At 40.3% G+C, this 18357-nt stretch overlaps 1 protein-coding gene across 3 annotated transcripts in view; it reads left to right on the forward strand.

Annotated features, from left to right (window-relative positions):
- LOC132789975 (Krueppel-like factor luna) overlaps window positions 1-18357 on the forward strand; it is a 92896-nt gene that overhangs the window by 67047 nt on the left and 7492 nt on the right. For all 3 annotated transcript variants that reach the window (XM_060798351.1, XM_060798352.1, XM_060798353.1), the window contains exons 3-4: window positions 13436-14876; window positions 14943-15089. In XM_060798351.1, coding sequence (XP_060654334.1) covers window positions 13436-14876; window positions 14943-15089 — 1588 coding nt within the window. The remainder of the gene's footprint in view (window positions 1-13435; window positions 14877-14942; window positions 15090-18357) is intronic.

Consider the following 18357-nt stretch of genomic DNA (forward strand, 5'->3'; position numbering starts at 1 on the left):
CAAAAATTTGGAAAATGACATAATTTCATTGGGGGCGGTACGTTTGATGCAGCCCTCAAAGTAACATGCACTTGTTAATCAATTGAAAGCTATGAGCAATATTAAATTCAGAAATTTATGTTCCATGACTTGCCGATTGCTAGCCAATTATCTATTGAATTTAGTAGCAAATGTATGTATAATTAAAATTGCATAATTTGCAGCTTAAATTCAATAAAATGTTCAAAGTTAAAGTAACTCTTTACAGTACAGAATTCAACTTTCCCCCTTACATACTTTTGTATCGATATTTGTTTGCACTTCGAAGCCTTTTAATACCTTGAATTTACAACAAATCGCTTACAATAATTCGCACATGGCACTTCAGCGAGAATAAATTACAGGGACATATTGTAACCGACATCGACAACGCACACAAAATCCCTTCCTCACACTCGAGCACGAGTGGCAAAGTGGTAGCCATATGGAAAAAAATGTTGCTGAAAAACAAAGAAGACAAAGAGAAAGCGAGGAGGAGGAGGAGTTGGAAAAACAAATGGGAAACCAATCTGCACAGCTGGTTGAGTATAACGTAAGCTGCTGCAACAGGCGGACACACAAAACGAATCTCCCTAATATCCAAAATTACCTGAATGTGTACCAGCAGTAACAAATGGCAGTTAACTTTGATGGATAACAAGAAATTATTGAATTCATCGATAATCATTAACATGCAACAGCCTTGAAGACAATAAATAAATCCCATCTCAGTCGCAGTCTCCATCTTTCAGTATAAGGGACGTCAAAAAATCGCATAACAAAATGTAGACCTAATTTACGTCATAACTTTTATAACGAACGCAACTATATATCAACTACTATACAAAATAAGCGAAGGGATCGACCCAGTGTTACGAGTACTATGTGGCATGCACGTTTGCAACATAAATTCGAAGCATGTCGCACTCATGTTGGGACAAATTTACATTCACATGGCTAAAACTCTCAGCTGAAAGTATGTACGTGAGCCACATACATGTGATTATGTGGGGCAGCGAAAATGATGTGGCATCCACTCTCATAGCCCACAAAATGGTCCAACGTCCTTGTTGTATTTGTTTTTTTCCAGCAGAAGCATCAGCAGCAGCAAATGTTAGTTGTACACTCGTCGTTTTTTTGGTTGGGTATCACAGTCATAATTGCAGTTAACAAATATCACGCATACGTAACGGTAGCTGCAAAGCGGGCAAGCGAAAGCAATTTGGACACAGCCTGCTCTTTTATTTGAGTTGATGAAATTGGAATACGTCCAAAATGAAAATTAAATTCAACAATTTTGTGGTTGTTTCCTCTCTCACTCGACAACAACAACAACAAAAAAATGTGCTGAGGGCAACTGAGTTATATACTCGGAGAGTATGAGAGTTTGCACACACACACACACACACATTTGTTGTTGTCGTGTTGGTTGGCTATTGTTTTATGATTGTCTGAGCAATTTGCCATTTCACTGATTGCATTTAGCAAAACTGAGTGAAAGTTCTGTGAACTGCTCGAACTCACTTTAATTTTTTGCACACAAAATTGATTTGCGGTAAAACTCGGTTGGCATTCCGTAAATTGAAAATAAACTTGTTCTACGTCTGCTTCTGCTGCACAGGAAACAACATTTAAAGTCTCTAGATCGACCCCGTCAAAGAGAGAGTGAGAGGCAGTGAGTGAGAGATAGACAAAAGCGAACAAAACTTATCAAGCTCGCCGCACCTTTTCAATGAGTTTCCAGTACTCGGACATGGCATAATAGAGTGCTTCACATTCGTTTCTGTGTATGTATGAGTGTTTTGACCACTATTCGCTGGCATGTAGAATTTGAAATGAATTGTCAAAAAAGACTAATTGAGCGAATATTTTGGAGTTGTCATTCGTTTGGTACGTGCAAATGCTTCCGACACAAAAAAGAATTTCAAATTCTGGGTCAAAAATGCGTAGGCATTGAGAGAAAGAGAATGAGACACAGAGAGAGAGAGAGAGGGAAAGAGAGAACCATGACAACAGCAACACAATGCGAATGCGACTCTACAACGGACACTTTTATGGTAATTACCTTTTTACCATGATGTTGGCATTGGAGAAAATTTCATTGTTAGCATGAAGCTCACCTACTGTTTATGTTTCTGTTGTGGCAAAATAAACCGCAGCGGGAATTGCCTGCTTGTTACCATTGTTGTTGCTGTTGTTGCTATTACTGTTGTTGGTTTGTTGGCGACGACTTCACATGCAGGCGAGTGCCAAAAATTTGTACAATTTTCAACCGATGCGACCCTAGTGTTTTCCATGTGCAGCGAATGTGAATGCCATATAAATTAAGTGCGGCGACAACTACAGCAGCAACAGCAACAACAACAACAATTGCAGCAGCAGCAGCAGCGGCAATAACAACCGCATGACAGCGGTGCAACGCAAAAAAGGTAATTTTGCGAGTGGGAAATTTTGGCACGACTAACAACAACAACAACAGCAACGAGAACGACAGCGAAAATGGCAAACAACAATTACAACAAATGCTGGCGGCGGTTTTGTGGCGCTGTTGGTGAAGGCAACCTGCAACCATTTGACAATTGCTGAGAGTGTTGTGATGGGGATTACGTTTAAAGACACTTGAGAATGAGCAGATGACATTTAGTATTTGTTAGGCGACAATTAACTTGAAGCCAGAATATTTTGCAAAATTAAAAGAACTTGGAGCAATCTAGAAGAATGATTTGAATAATTATTTAATAGTATTAAAGTGAACTACTGCCAAACCTCTCGTTATGCTAATTACAATAAATAATTAATTGCTCTGGTTAATCTCAGTCGCGAAATGACAAATGTGTCTAAGGAACGCACCCAATTAGCATGAAACTTGTAAAAGTTACAGATTTCAAATTAGATATAGAGAGGGTCAAGGTGAAATCAAAATGACATGCTTTCGCGTAATTATACATTCTTCATTCGACTGGTTCATTTTAGGATTTGTCACAGCATAAATCAAAGCCCCAAGTGAATCGTTCGTACTAAAGGCAGAGGGATAACAGAGACAGAGACAGAGAGAGTTGTAAAGCCCATTAACAATTAGGCGGTGCGTTACGTTCACGTTACGGTTACGACTACGGTTACGGTCCGTCATTTTCGTTGTTGCTGTTGTTGTGTTTTTTCAAGGCAAACGACAGCAAAAAAAAAACAGAAAAAAAAAATAGAATGAAAACCCAAATGATAACCTAATTAAGCTGCTCACCTTTGGCAACTTTTTTTCTTTGCTGTTGTTGTTTCCTTTTTATTTTTGGGGCGGTTTCTTTTTTCTGTTTAGGGACAACCGTCGCGTCGCGTGGCTTACTTTTGGCATTGAAGCAGCAGCCATTACAATATACTGAAACTGTCATTACAAGTGAATATAAAAAAAAAACGTTCGTCCAACTTACGCAGACGCTTTGATGATGTCGTTCTGGCTCTTGTCAATGGGGCTCCGTCCTAGTTACACAAAGTAGAAAGCAGACGCGAAGAGAGAAAGATGCCCGAAAACATAAAACAACAAACAAAATCCGGGCAATATATATATATATATATATAATGCAGTAGCCCTACAAAATTGCGGTTAAAATGGACATTAAAGATTAATATGGCCTTGTTCAGAGAGAGTTCAGCAATTGCTGCTGTGACAGCAAAAACAACAGACTCTGAATGATGCTGTTCCAATGCATACGCGTTTTTAATTTTCTGTTTATCACTTCTTCCTTTTCAATTTTGGTCGTTGAAAAAGAGACAGAAAGTGAGTGAGAGAGAGATGGAGCTCTGCTGCCATTGAATGGCATTTCGTTAACTTCCGTTTCATTGGCATGAAACTGGAGACTCACACAGACTCGTATTCGTATTCGTATTCGGACACAGACTAGCACTCGGACTCTGTACAATTTTCTCTCGCTCTGCGGCTTGTAATTGCTAATATCCGCTTTTAATTAAGCAACTTCCTTTTCAACATTGTGGTGTGCGGACTGTTAGGTCTGTCTTCTCTGCTCTGTGTTTTGTGTTCTGGTCCCTCAGTTGGCTTTTTGCTTTGGGCTTTGGGATTCCTTCCGGTTTTTTCGTTATTTCGTTCTCTTTTTTTCACAAAAATATGTATATATATATATATTGTTTGTTGGTGTTTTTCCTTTTTTTTCAGTACGGCCTTTTTTAGTTATGTACATGTGTATATATATTAACTTTTTATGTGCTTGGGATGCCTTTGGGTTGCTGCAAACTCGTACATAACAAATAACAAATATTGCGTTGTTGATCCACAAGAAAAAAGTTCTTGCAAATAATGAATTATATATCTTTTCATTTTTATTTTCTTATAATAAGCCTGGTTTTTTAAAAATTCAAAACACTTCACTAGAACTTGTTATTTCAAACTATTTTCTAGAGCACAAAAAGCATGTGTAAATTGCAGTGTACTTCGTACTCTTGGCTTGTTTTCCATGTATCAATAGAATTTCACGGAGCGTATCAAGTACCTCTGCCTCTGTGCCAGAGTGCAAGCCATGTCCTATTTGCTGAAAAGTATGCAATGAAAATGTGTGAAACGAGCCGAAGCAACCGAGGAGCAGCAACTAAAAGCTTTGCTGCTGGTCGAATGAACGTGGCAAAAACAACTGACAGCAACCATTCTGTTCCGGTTTTTTCTTTTATTTTGCTATCTTGTTTTCACTTTTTTTTTGCAGCCTTGTTTGTTTTGTACGAGAGTAGATATCAGAAAAGCTGGAAGCATTGTTTCCACATTCAATTATAGACACAACAGTAGGGTCATCAGGGCTTTTGAAAGCTAGACTATAGGAGCATAATTCCGAATTTGTAAAGAATATACATTTTATTTTTATTTTCTACACTGGCGACTATTACAAAAACAACTACTCGTATTAAAAATCATTCCAATTTTAAATTGAGGAACTAAGAGATTGTTTTTCAAATGTTTATTGGCTAAAACAAATATCTTTGACACTCTGAAAAAACAGTATTTCACTCTGTCAATTGCTTTTCGTTTTTTTCCACAGCAGAGACAGACAGAGAAATCATTTAGCTGTAAATAATTATAAAATTGCTTGATGTCAGGCATCACATGTCTGGAAATTCTCGGTAATTTTGAACACACAAAAGAACAAAGCATGAGTCTACAGACATGACATGTAGCCGAATCAAAGCCCCAGAAAGTAGGCTCAATCTCATCTGTGCAATTGCTTTTTAATAGCTATGCAGCAGCAGCATACGAAACCATAATATTCGGCTCGTCCCTGTCAAGGGTTGCCTGTTGTCCAGTTGCCAGCTAAGGGCTAAGCGGCTTAGTGAAATGGTTTTTGCTGGCTGGGCCAGTCGCAGTGCCCAAAAATGAATGCGAAATGCATGCAAAGCTTGGCCAGTTTGTGAATAGCCGGAGACACTTGACTACAGAGCGGACTACAAAGCAACAACACATTTGCACACATTTATTTATGGTTTTGTAGTTGCAAAGCTTCTGCTGCAGTTACTTTTTGGCAGCTTAAGAGTTGAAAGGTGATTTTCCCTAATGTTTTGCAATTGTACTAGAGTTGTTCATGCATTTTTTATTGCTAGATCGCTATCAGAAATTAGCCACTCTAGTACTTTACTTTGTACCAAGACTATTTTTAACGTTAGCGAAGCTCTTGTGAGTTCATTGACCGTTCGTCATTGCATTCTTATTGCACATTCATTATCACCAGTTGCATTTGTGCGCTTCTGTTTCTGGACGAGCGACGTTGAGTTTTTTTTTTATTGTGTGACAATCGGCTCACGCAACATTCTATGGCTTCCTCTTCGTCTTGGTAGTCTTGGAAATTAAGCTCTGGTTAAATCACTAGACGGAGCCGCAAATAAATCTGGAAATACTGCAAGATGATACTTTTGAAGCACTCGTAAGCAGGTTGCCATTGCCACTAACACACTAACAACAATGACAACAACAACAACAACAAGAACAGCAGCGACAACAGCAGCAGCAATAATACATGCCACACAGTTGAGTTGAGTTCAGTTTCAGGCTGAGGCCAGTCAGCCAGCCAGCCAGTCAGCCCGCCAGGTAAATCTCTCACTCTCTTTGCACACACACACACACACAGAGCACTTGGCACCACAGGTAGCTCACTCACCAGTCAGTAACCATCTGTTGCTGCTGCTGTTGCTGTTGCCGTGTTGTTATTGTAAGCTGTCAGCACTTTTTCAGCAATTACTCAGCTTTACGTTTCATTAAATCTTTATGTCGTCAGAATAATGGATTAAAATGGAGCAAGGAGCAGCTCCTTCTACTGCTGCACAATATAAACGTCGTCCTGATGGTGGCTTGGTGTAATGGAGTGCAGCTAATGGCACACGGCGCATTCAACAACTGCCACTAGAAGTGCAATAGAATTCGAAATGATAATGCAAATTTTCCTCTGCGCAAAAGTTAAAAAGATTCACCTACCTTTTTTTATATTGAACACCAATTGTGCAAAGTACTATTTATTCAAGTTGCAATTTCTTTGGCATGAAAAAGCAATTTAGCCATTTCTAAGATCAATAATACTAGTGCTTGTCTGGTATTGATAATATGATTTCTGCTACCAAGTAGTTAGACTATTTAAATTGGTCTTCCATTTTATTATTTGTATTAAATATTGAAAGCAACTTGCACACACACACAGAGAATATAAGCCCATGACATTAAGGGCATTTCTCTTGGCTATCGTTGCAAACTATCAGAGGGAAATCTATTGTGTTAAAATTTGCTAGTATTTATCTTTACTGGCAATCGATACAGGGCAACAACAGCAAGCTACGCACATTGCACACGAAATACAAGCATAAAATCAAGAATTTGCCTTCAGATAAAATGCGTTGTTAAACATGTTTTGGGTCAATATCATAAGCCATGATAGTTGTAAGCCACAAAATGTTAGACAAACATTTCTGCTTACATGGGGATATAAAGTGGCAAGCAGCTGGGAGATGGAGATGGTCACAAAAGCCATATTGATGCCTCTGTGTGTGTGTGTGTGTGTACGGGTAATAGACATTGTGAATGTTCTACCTTGTGCGGGTTTTTCAGGATACTGCATGCAGGATTCTGGATTCAGGATTTTTCGGGGTCTGCCATAAAAAGTGAAAAGCACAATTACATTTTCTCGTCTCGACAGTTTTTCTCCAAGCTGCTGGAATAGCTTTTTTCGAACGTGTGTGTACGGGTGTGTGCTTATTTTGTCATTTACATTGTATCCCTCTTTTAATGTGACCCCAAAAAATTAGTTTTTATTGTCACACAGAGGGCGGAGCTGAAGAATCGAGGCAAGTGTGTGTTCAGTTCAGTTATTAGGTTTTTCTTCTAATTTGTATGTATATGTTTTACAAATGCTGTTGCGTTTGCCATTAATGTTTGTTAGGCACACACACGACGGGATGGGTTTTCATTACTTATGATATTGTTTAGGCAGAGGCTTCTCTATCGCTCGTCAGGACATTTAATTTATCTGTAAAGTAAATATAATTAACAGCATAACGTGTTTAATAATAATAGTAGTAGTAGTCGTAGTAGTAGTAGTTGTTGTACTTACTTCAGCAATATCAAGTCAACAAATTCCTTTATTAAATCCTGTACGGAAAGGGCACACAAAAGTTCACAGGATTGACGCAGAGTTTGCTCGCCAGTTGTTGGCGCTTGGTAAAGAGAACATAGAATTTGTTTATTATCATTATCAGCGTTATAATTTGCGCCAAGTGTCATTTAGTCAGTATGGAAAAACAAAAAGCCGAAGCAGCAGCAGTAGCAGGAGCAGGACCACCATCACCATCACCACCAAAACAAGGCGGCAACATGCCACAAAATGAGAAAGTGAAGCGTAAACGAGACTGGAGGCCACGACCAAGACGAAGACGAAGAACGACGCAATTTGTGTATGGCACACACAAATGACAACTAAGTTCAAAGCTAATAACAAGGGCGTTCTGACAGATCCCAGGATCTGTGCAGGACCTTAGCAGGCAGCAGAATGGCCGGGTGTCTGGTGTCCTCAAATCGAACGCTCTGTGTGTGTGTGTGTGTGGCGAAAAGTGAACGCACAATGAATGCGGCGTCAAGCTGGAAGAACTGTTTGTATAGTCAATGAAAGCAAAGGAACGAAACAGAACAAGAGGCGAGACCAGTCGAACAAACTTACAAGGATGTGGAGGATGAGGAGAAGGGGGAAGAGGAAATTGGTGGTTTTTGGGGTTGTTACAGCGAGAGTCTTCGGCTTCGGCTACGACTACACTACTCTACTACACAGCCAGCCAGAGAAGCGACCAGAAATAATGTACGCATTAATTCCTCATTTAAATTCAACGGCGCGTACGACGCATTAGTTGCGTCAGGCAAGAGCCACCCAACCATCCAACCACCCAAAGCCCAAGCAACAACCCTTGTTGCTGCTCCACATTTTTTATACGTAGCATACTTTTAGGCGCTGCCGTTGTGACACTCGTCTCGCTTTGAAGTGCTTCTCGATTGCTTAAAAGCAAATTCCGTTCCAAGGCGAAAGTGATCAACGTCGGTCGCTTCATTTCTCTACTCCTCCCCCACCGTCCCCCACATTTTCTCGCAGCTGTTTCCTTGTTTCAAACTACTTATGAGAAAGGTTGTTACCGCTGCTGTTGTTGCTTGAGCAGTCGGCAACTTTTTAAATTAGCATAATGCCTGAAATTATGCAACGCTTTTTGTGCCAGACACTTGAGTTGGGTGCCAGTTGCTATTGCTGCTGATGTTGTGGCACTTTAAGTGCACTTTACGCCCCCCAAAACAAACAACAAATGCAGCAGCCAACATCCAACAGCCAGCAGCCAGAACAAAAACAATAAGTGACTGAGACAACAACAACAATAACAACTTAAAACGGAAGACGGAAGAAGAGAAGAAGCCAAGAACGCTTCGTGCTATAGTTATCTAAAGACAAGAAGGGAGCCGAGCCGAGTAGTAAATCAACTCATTGCACTTTGTGATGTGACTTCAAGTGGATATACATACATATACACACATATATATATATACAGTGCAAGAACGTGATTGTGTGCAAAGCTCTGATAATGCCAATAATTCAATTATCCTGCAACATTTACTACCTCTCGCTTGCTCCCAGCTGCCTATCGCCTGTTTCTGTCTCTTTGTTATTGGCAAGCCAAGTGACTTGCTGATATTGTTGCTGTTTATTGCTGCCATTGTACTTGCATTGAGCTATCACTTAGTTGACACTCTGATACTATAATACATATAAAAAAAATGCACAAAATCCGAACTTCAAGAAATAGATTTAACTTACTCGATTATAAGTTTGCACTACATAGCGTTAAGTTCTTTTTTTTTGTATAACGAAATTAAAGTCTCATTTATTCTGCTTTCTTATCTTAATGACACGAACTTTGCAATATAGCCAAGCATATATTTAAAGCTCTAATTCTACGACTATGATTATGTCTATTAGTCTGGCTGTCTGTCTAAAAGCTTCATAAATGGTTAAAGCTTGCAGGGCATGGTCACTGGCAAATGCTGACGACATTAATTGTCAGCATAATTTCATTACATTTCGTTCATTAAAACATTCAAAATGGCAAACCCCAAAAGGGGCGCAAACCAAAAACAAAAAATAAGAAATGGAGGAAAAATAAAAGTAAAAAGAAATGCCGCGCACATCCTGGGGGGCCTATGAAGTGAAGCTCTCTGGAATTATGGCTCATTAAATGACATAATACCAAAACCAACAAGCCCACACACACATACAATCGGGGAGTGTGTATGTGATGGTGTATAGCATAATTTTCGACAAGTTAGCAGATGCTTCTTGGAGTAGCAAATGAAAACCGCAGGCAATGTCGCCGCTGGCTGGCGTCGGCTAATATCTTTCTAATATACAGGCACAAAACGAACACAAACACACATACATATGCACATACTCGCACATACGTGGCGTATACGTAATCCCGGAGCAGCGCCCAGGACATGTGCCGCATAATAGCCTTAACAAGATTTTTTGGCGTAGTTGGCGTCTTCGACGTGTTTCTTAACTGCCGCTGCGTCTTTTTCAATTACACACATAATTAAATATGTTGCGCCCGTCCTTATCACTCGACTCACTGTCTCGCTCTATATGTGGGCGTGGCGTCCCGCGGGGCCTAAGCAAACATTACCCACAGTCAGTCTTTCTCAGAGTGTGTATGTGTGTGTGTGTGTGCCAGCAAATACTCAAAATCTCTCCCAATTGCACGATAGACTTAGCTATATCACATTTTGTAGATTTTAATAAACATGCTGATAATTAAATTTAATCGCATGCTTTTATTCAACATTAGCATGGAAAACAGTTGAGCACACATATGTTCTATGTTCTATGTTCTATGTTCTATGTTCTGCCTTTCAATCCACTTGCCTTCGACTCTGACTCCATCGCTCTCCCCTAATGTATGTTTGCATATGGCAAACTGTATTTGCCTAGGCTAAATTCAATTTAATTTCATCCCAAGCGTTTAAAGCCAAATAAAAAGCTTGTGTGTGTGTGTGTGTGAGTGAGTGGCAATTTTGAAGATCCAATTTGTGCAAATATGTTGTCGATTCAATTTTATTTGCTGAGCATTGTGCTTTTATACTAAATCATTTCCAAAACTGTTATTTAATGAATCAAATTAAATACTGAATGTGCTTTTTAATTAAGTAAACTTAGCACAAAGACAACGTTGTTTAACAAAGTTAAAACTCAAGAATATAGCAAAATCAATCCACTCTTAAATTCGTTTGACGAAATTAATTAACCACAACGGTTAAATGGCTAAGACAGAAACTAAAACTAAAACCAAAAGCAAGACATAAACAAAACGAAGCTGCTTAATGTAGCGCGTAAGTCGCGACGCAACTGTCATCGTCTTAAGCGCAAAACAAAAGTTAAAACGGAAATGAAAACCACAATTTAAGACCGAGAAACGACACAAACACAGAAACACACACACACATAGAGAGAGAAAAAATATGGTGACAGCAGGGCATACGGTAAATGGACGTAAAGGAAATTAAGATTTTTTTTTATTTGGCCAACTTGCGCAATAGATTTTGCCATTTGGCCTGACATAGCTCCCTTACCAGCCATGTTGAGCACTTGATACATAAATTCTTAGCAAAAAGTGTGCAAAAGTGTTTCACACACACTCACATGGATAAAGAAAGCACAACAACACAACATAACAAAATAACACAACAGCAGTGTAAATAAATTTCTATTAAATACGAATGAGCTGCGGAAAAATGTTTTTATGCGAACGCAAAAAGTTTTTGCGGCACACATCAGTGAATGAGCTTATATATTGACACCAGCTCTTAAGACTTGGCAGATAATTCCTTCCCCTTCTCGAGATATTCATTTGTATTTACTACTTTACCAGGCGTATTCATATTGATTACCAGCCAAAACGGAAGTTTCTCTTTCGGCTTGTGTTGGTTATTGTCAATATATGAACTTGGAAGTGCACATAATATTATCGATGTTTATTTCGAGCATTTATATAATCATTTTTAGTAGAGCTTCGAATATTTTCTGCTGGCTCAAAATTGAAAATAAAATAATTTGAAGCTGAGATTGACGTATTCATTCCATTGCCATTATAAGCTAATCAGACATAAGCATCAATCAATCAATAATTCAAAATGTTTTCCTTGACTAATCCATGCTTGGCTGCTCACCTGAAAGCGTCCTGCCACCTGCTGCCCACTTTCGTATTTTACTTTTGTTTTTTTGGCTCGCCGCCAGAGCAATTTGAAAGTCGCGTCCTAATCTTTGACCTGTTCCTCTCGTTGGCCACGTGATTTGTTTGCCGCGGGCCTTTGGCGGCGTGGCACATAACTCAAAATGGCATTCCAGATAGCATCCTGCAGGATGGCTGTGTTGGTTTTAGCCATGAGTTGGTTACTATGATATTTGCGTTTCGCTTCAAGTGGGCAGCGTGTGTTTTGTGCATGTTTTCCCAGCGAATACTTAAACAATATATCAAATTCCCCATGGCAGAGGCAGCGCCAACATCGTGCATGCATTTTTACATTTTATTTAGATTCGAGCAAAAAGATTGCACTGCATTGTCTGTCTGAAATGGTGCTAGCCAGGAAATGAAAGCTAAGTGCAGCAGCCGCACATTAATCATGAGCTTGCTTCGGAGACTCCTTCACTAGTCCCCCACACTCATAAAACCCTCTAGTCTAACCCCTTAGAACGTGTTGAGACGCCAACGCCATAGTGCTGATTCATAAACCATTTATAGTTTTTGCTGCTGTTGCTGCTGTTGTTGCTGTTGTTATTGTTGCTGCCGCTCCACCACTCGTAAATCGCACACGCAACTTGTTTGGCGACTTGGAAGGGTTAAGAAATTTATGTGTTGCAATTATTTTCTTGAAATAACACTTTAAGTGATTTACCGAGTATATTTCGCATACGAAATAGCAAATGCAAAGCTAAGCAAATGTTCGTGGTATGCGTAATTTCCACTTTAATGTCAGTTTGAGCCACCAACTGTGTTATTTATTCCAACTCATTGATTTTGCGCTTTTACATAGCATTTAATAAGATTTATTTAACTGAACTAAAGGGGTGTCCAGTTTCCCAAAACCCCAAAGAATGTGTGTGTCTGGGTGTTGAAATTTGTGGCACCTTTAAGTGGTTGTCTGCGTACCTTTTTTTCCACCCAAATTGCTTGCTAAAAGGGGTCGAAAGCAGCAACATGTTGCCGATATTTGTGCAGAAAAGTTGCGGTCAGATATAAGGTATTAATATCTTGTAAGGTCTAATGCGTTGAAAGTGATAACCGATAAACACTTGACTATCAGAGAACTTGTGTAAATAGGTTCGCATTATATACAAGCTTTTATTTTATAAAATGGAAAACCACAGCAGCGAAAAAAATTATCCAATAGCTGACGTAAGTGCACTTAATTTGCCGCCTAAAAGTATGCAATGCCATAAATTTGCAGAAAAATGATTACCTGTAAATGCGCATGAGCATAAAACATAATTTACAACTTATGTTTGTGTATATGCATTAGCGTCAGGGCTACGCGAGCCCACTAAAAGCAAAAACAGAAACAGAAACCGAAACAGTAAGAGAAACCAGCAACAACAAAGGCAAGTAGAGTAACAGCGACAAAAGCCACTAAATTATCAGCTTAATGTGCTTGAAAATTCTTGAGCTGCATCGAAAATGTTCCACTGTAATTTTAATGGCAAATTGAATTGAGGGCGCACACAGCCATTAACTTTCGGGGGCTCCATTCAGTCGCGCAATGAAAGAAGTGAACTTTGTGTAGCGACTTTTTAAATAGTATCTACTTCATTTTCTTTTTTTGTGCGCTAAAATAAATTCTAATTCAATTTATTCCGTTTTACAGACATGCTACGAACTGGAGCGTTATTTGCGCGACGAGCCAAAGTTGCAGAGCTACAAAAAAATGCACACGGATCTGGATACGGCCTGGGACATATTCTCGACGCCGGCACGCCTGCTCGAGGAGCTGAAGATTAAGGAGAGCCTCGACACGATCTCGACGACCTCATCGGTGTCGTCCAACTGTTCGCGCATATCGTGGGACAGCAGCGGCTCCCAGGCATTGAGTTGCGCTGTGCTGGTGAAGCAGGAGCGCATCGACGAGGATGACGAGGATGCGGCCCATGGATTAGCTTGTGATGAGAAGCTGGGCGTGCTGTTCGCTGCGCCACCATCGGCCATCTCGCCCAATCCGAGCATCGGCAGTGCTGGCAATATGACGCCCACCAGCAACAGCAACAACAGCTGTAGCAGCAACATCAGCAACAGTAGTGTGAGCATTAGCAGTAGCAGTAGCAACACCATCACATTGAGTTCAAGCAGCAGCACAGCGCCGGCAATTAAGGTGCGTGTGGTGCAGGCCAAAGCACAGCGGCATTATCATTTGGGCCAGAGTCATGACTTTGTGCTGCCCACCTTGACGCCGCCCTCCTCGCCCGAGTCCAGCCTGCGCAGCCACAATTATGCACAGCTCCCTCAGCAGCAACAACAGCAACAGCAGCAGCCACAGCCACAGCAACAACAACAACAACAACAGCGATCCCAGCAAATTGATGCCAGCGAATTGGCGGCGCTTATTAAGCAACAACAGCGCCAGCAACAGCATCAACAGCAGCAGCAGCAGCAGCAACAACAACGTCAGCAGGCTTCAACAACAGCAGCAGCAACATCAAACTCCACACCCGCAACCGCCATACTGCACTTCACCAGCCAAATGCCAAGCGCCAAGAATGCAACACTGACGCAGGCCACAACGTTGCAGCTGCAGCAGCAGCAGCAACAGTTAGCAGTACAACACTTAAGCATATCGCCACAGGCGCTCAGCAAAGCCAGCAACACAACTAGCAACAGTTTGTCTAGCAGCAGCAATAGCAGCCCAAGTGGCAACAGCAGCAATAACAACAGCAATAGTGGAAACAGCAGCAACAGCAATTCCTCTAGCAGTAGCAACAGCATTGATTCAGCATCGGGCAACCATAGCAACATTCCGCGCAGCACAATCGTACGGCTTACGACCGCTAATGGAACACCTGGAGCAGCTGGCATCAGCCTCGCACGTGTTATACAAATGCAAAACAATGGCAATGCCAATGTTGCTGCCGTGCTCAGTGCAGCAGCTAACAAGGACAACAGCAACAACAGCTCTAATGCCGGCAATGCAACACCAATGCCACAGCCATCGACAACAACAACAGCACAAGTGCAACAACAGCAACAACAGCAGCAGCAACCGACACCTCAAATCATTGCCGTAGTAACATCAAGAGCGGAAAAATCCACATCTGGTGCGTATTAATAAGCATCCTTCTCTTTTCTAGTGTATCGTACTAATCAAATGTTCTACTCTGCAGCTTCTACCAAAAATCATCACCCGCGCCAGCATCACAGCGATCACAGTCCGGACGCGAAACGTCGGATACACAAATGCCAATTCCTGGGCTGCAAGAAGGTGTATACGAAGAGTTCGCATCTGAAAGCGCATCAAAGAACTCATACTGGTACGTTTTGAGAAACACTTTAAATACATGCATGTATAGAACTTTGCATAATTGTGAGAATGGTGTTCATTACATGACTCTATGGTTAATTCATTAGGCACCATGGTTTCAACAATTTTGCTGTCCAAAAACCAACATACAACGGGTAACGGGTAACGAAGTTTCCCTTAATAAATCAGAATGCTGCGACAACAACATAACAACACTAAAGCGTCGAGTCAGAATGCTGAACACAAGCACACAGACAGACAGACAATCATACGGACAGACAGACAGACAGACAGAGAGACAGACAGACAGGGTAGAACACAAGTGTCACGTGGCATTGTTGGCTGACAATGCGTCCCAGTGTCCCTACAGGCAACCGACCGACCGAGCGACCGATGTCCAAAAAACACATACACCGAAAGTCAAGTGCAACGGGCGAGCAACCAAAAACATCCTCGCATGACAGTAGACGAGGCTTGAAATTTCAATAAAAATCGCATAATTCAAAAATGAAATATTGGTAACACGCGCACTCACACACTTTACCGCATACGTATGTAGATAAAACCGAACGATGAAATGTAATTTTATTGCTGCCACATTCAGCGTCACAGATTTAAGGATAAGAGCTGCAGGACAAGAGAACGAGGGGACACGCAGGGGAACTCATCTATTGATTTGTGCTCTTGTTCAACCTTTACACATATTCTCCCTTGTGTGTGTTTGTTTGTGTGCGTTCATCGGGTTTTAGAATGCAAATTAAAATCCATTTTAAGTAGGCATCGAAATAGTGTTGCATACTTATTTTTAATACCCTCGCGAGCAATAAAAAAAAACTAGACTGTGCGCTCGATCTTTTTAATTTACGCAAAGAGTGAAGGAAGTTTTATAAGTAATAAAAAACTTTGTATGTCAGTTTCTCAATTTAATTTGAATCCAATTTTAGCCCACAAATAGCAGTTAACTTGGCGAAAACGTGCTGCGCGTAAATATTTCACTTAACAATCAGGGCTTAAAGCTATTTCCGTTTGTTGTTAAACTGTTTGCAAGCAGCAACAAAGAGCAACTTGAGATTTCATAAAAATACTTTAGAGTCAACAATTTTTCTATAAAGGCTTTTCTCAAAATTTACAGTTTATCTTTGAGAGCCAAAACTTTTGCTTTGTTAATTCGTCAAAATAACAAGCACAAAAAAAAATCAAAAAGCCAAACAACCTTTTAAACAAACACAGCATAAGCAGGAGCAGAGAGGGGTCTTGGCCTGCCTGATTGGACTACGAGACCCTGTTGTTTGGCTTGTTTACTTACAACTTGTAGTTATTGTTATTTCTGTTATTGTGTGAGTTTGCCATATTGGCTTGTTTTACTGCTTTCTTACACCAACCAGGCATCCGCGTTGGTACGTAAAAGTGTTAATTTGTGTTAAGACAAAGTTTCCAACTCAACTTTTTCGATACGTTCCTTGAGTGTGGATAAGATCGGAGGGTTTTACTTCTCAAACAAATGCATGCACAACTAACTTACTTGTGATAAAAATGCCATAATTAATTACACGTGTTCCTCGGCAGACTAAATATATTAAAAGCAAAAGGTTTCTCCAACGGCAATATAAAAGAGATCAAACCATTTGATTGTCCGAAAGCATCAGGGCAACCTCAGTGTCCGACGACTCTTAAAAATATACGCTTGTCAAAGGTGCCGCTTCCCAAAAAAGTAATTATTTTAATGATGCCATGGAGACTGACTACTATACGGTGAATGAAATTAAAGAAAAATGTAATACATTGCGTATACTTTTTTTTTCTCAAATTAAGGGAAAAATTTGATTAGAGCCGCTGCTTTAATTTCGTCGCGCTAAAAAGGTAGCCGGGACCATGCGAATAATTAATGACTACCTATTATTTAAATACCCAAATGCCTTGCTGACTTGAGCTAGGGACTGGGCTTAGGTTTGGGCTGGAACTGTGTTGGGTGTATACATTAAGTTGATTTGGGATTTTCGAAAGCGTTTGCAACGTATTTTATTTTGCTGCTGCTGTCTGCTATTTTCAATTTGCATGCATTTAGTTAGTCAAACAATTAAGCGATCCAACTCAAAAATGTGTGTATATTTTACGACAGGATTAGCGTGACCAATCGTGCATTTATGAGTGCCGTTTTTTTATTGAAATGGAAATGCTTTTTACCTTACTCACAGAAGCGATCGTAATTTTGAGCCAGGGATTAAATCGTATTTTTTTTGCTTTTTGTTAAAAGCAATAAACAGTTGTAGATTTAATGCCAGACCAGATTGATATGATGGCCATGCTACATTACCATTTAGTATCGATAATAGGGCTTTTCGCATTGCCATTAAATGCGAACAGTGAGCCAAAGATTTCAATTAGTTAAGCGTTTCAGCTGAAAATACGACGAGGCCTTCACAGATACTTGGCTGAAGAGAAAGAGGGAGTAGGGGGTTAGGTAAGTGTTGCAGCCAAGAAAAGATTACAAGTGCAATCAAGTGAAAAGACGCAAACAGACCATAAAAATTGTGTTGAGTGCAGAAGCCGAGAAGCCGAGAAGGCAACGCAAGCCAAGTCAAGCCAAGGCAGGCACACAGGGCATAAAAGAAAGAAAAGTTAAGGAATAGCATGCAATGAAAGGAATACCAAAGCGCTGTTTCTTCTACCCCATTCGTTGCATGTCTCGGCGGAGCATTCTTTTCTATTGGCCGCTTACATTAAAATCCAACGCTAGCAAAATTTATAAAATATTAACTGGCTTTCCCTCTCTCTCTCTCTGTCTTTCTGTGCTAAGCAGCTACTCCCGACGCTATCGGCTGCAGTTTTAGCTGCTCTCGGTCTGAAACAATTTATAAGCACACTTCTGCAACTGAAACTATCAACAGTGTAAGAAAGGCGTGTACGTGTGGGTATTGAGATGTATAGCCGGGGTTAAATTTTAACTATATTCCCTTCAATAAATTAACACTGCGGTTGCAACACAATAGAGAGAGAGAGAGAGAGAGAGAGAGGCAGAGCGACCACAAGACAATGGAACGAAATGTCTTTTAAGCAGCAAACTTTAATACAATTTATTGCTTTAAATATGATCGCATTGATTAAGAATTCTATGTGTAGTGGGTCGAATACTTGATGCCAACAAAAAAGAAATGAGTATACGCCGCGATGGCGTTCTATTGTAGGTTTGGCAAACATTGTAACCTATTTATAGGGCAAACTCAATCACAGTGGCGCTGGGCAAACAATTAAAATCTCTTGCATAGCGACCGCCAGCA

The sequence above is a fragment of the Drosophila nasuta genome, chromosome 3 (assembly GCF_023558535.2).
Source record: "Drosophila nasuta strain 15112-1781.00 chromosome 3, ASM2355853v1, whole genome shotgun sequence".
NCBI lineage: Eukaryota > Metazoa > Arthropoda > Insecta > Diptera > Drosophilidae > Drosophila > Drosophila nasuta.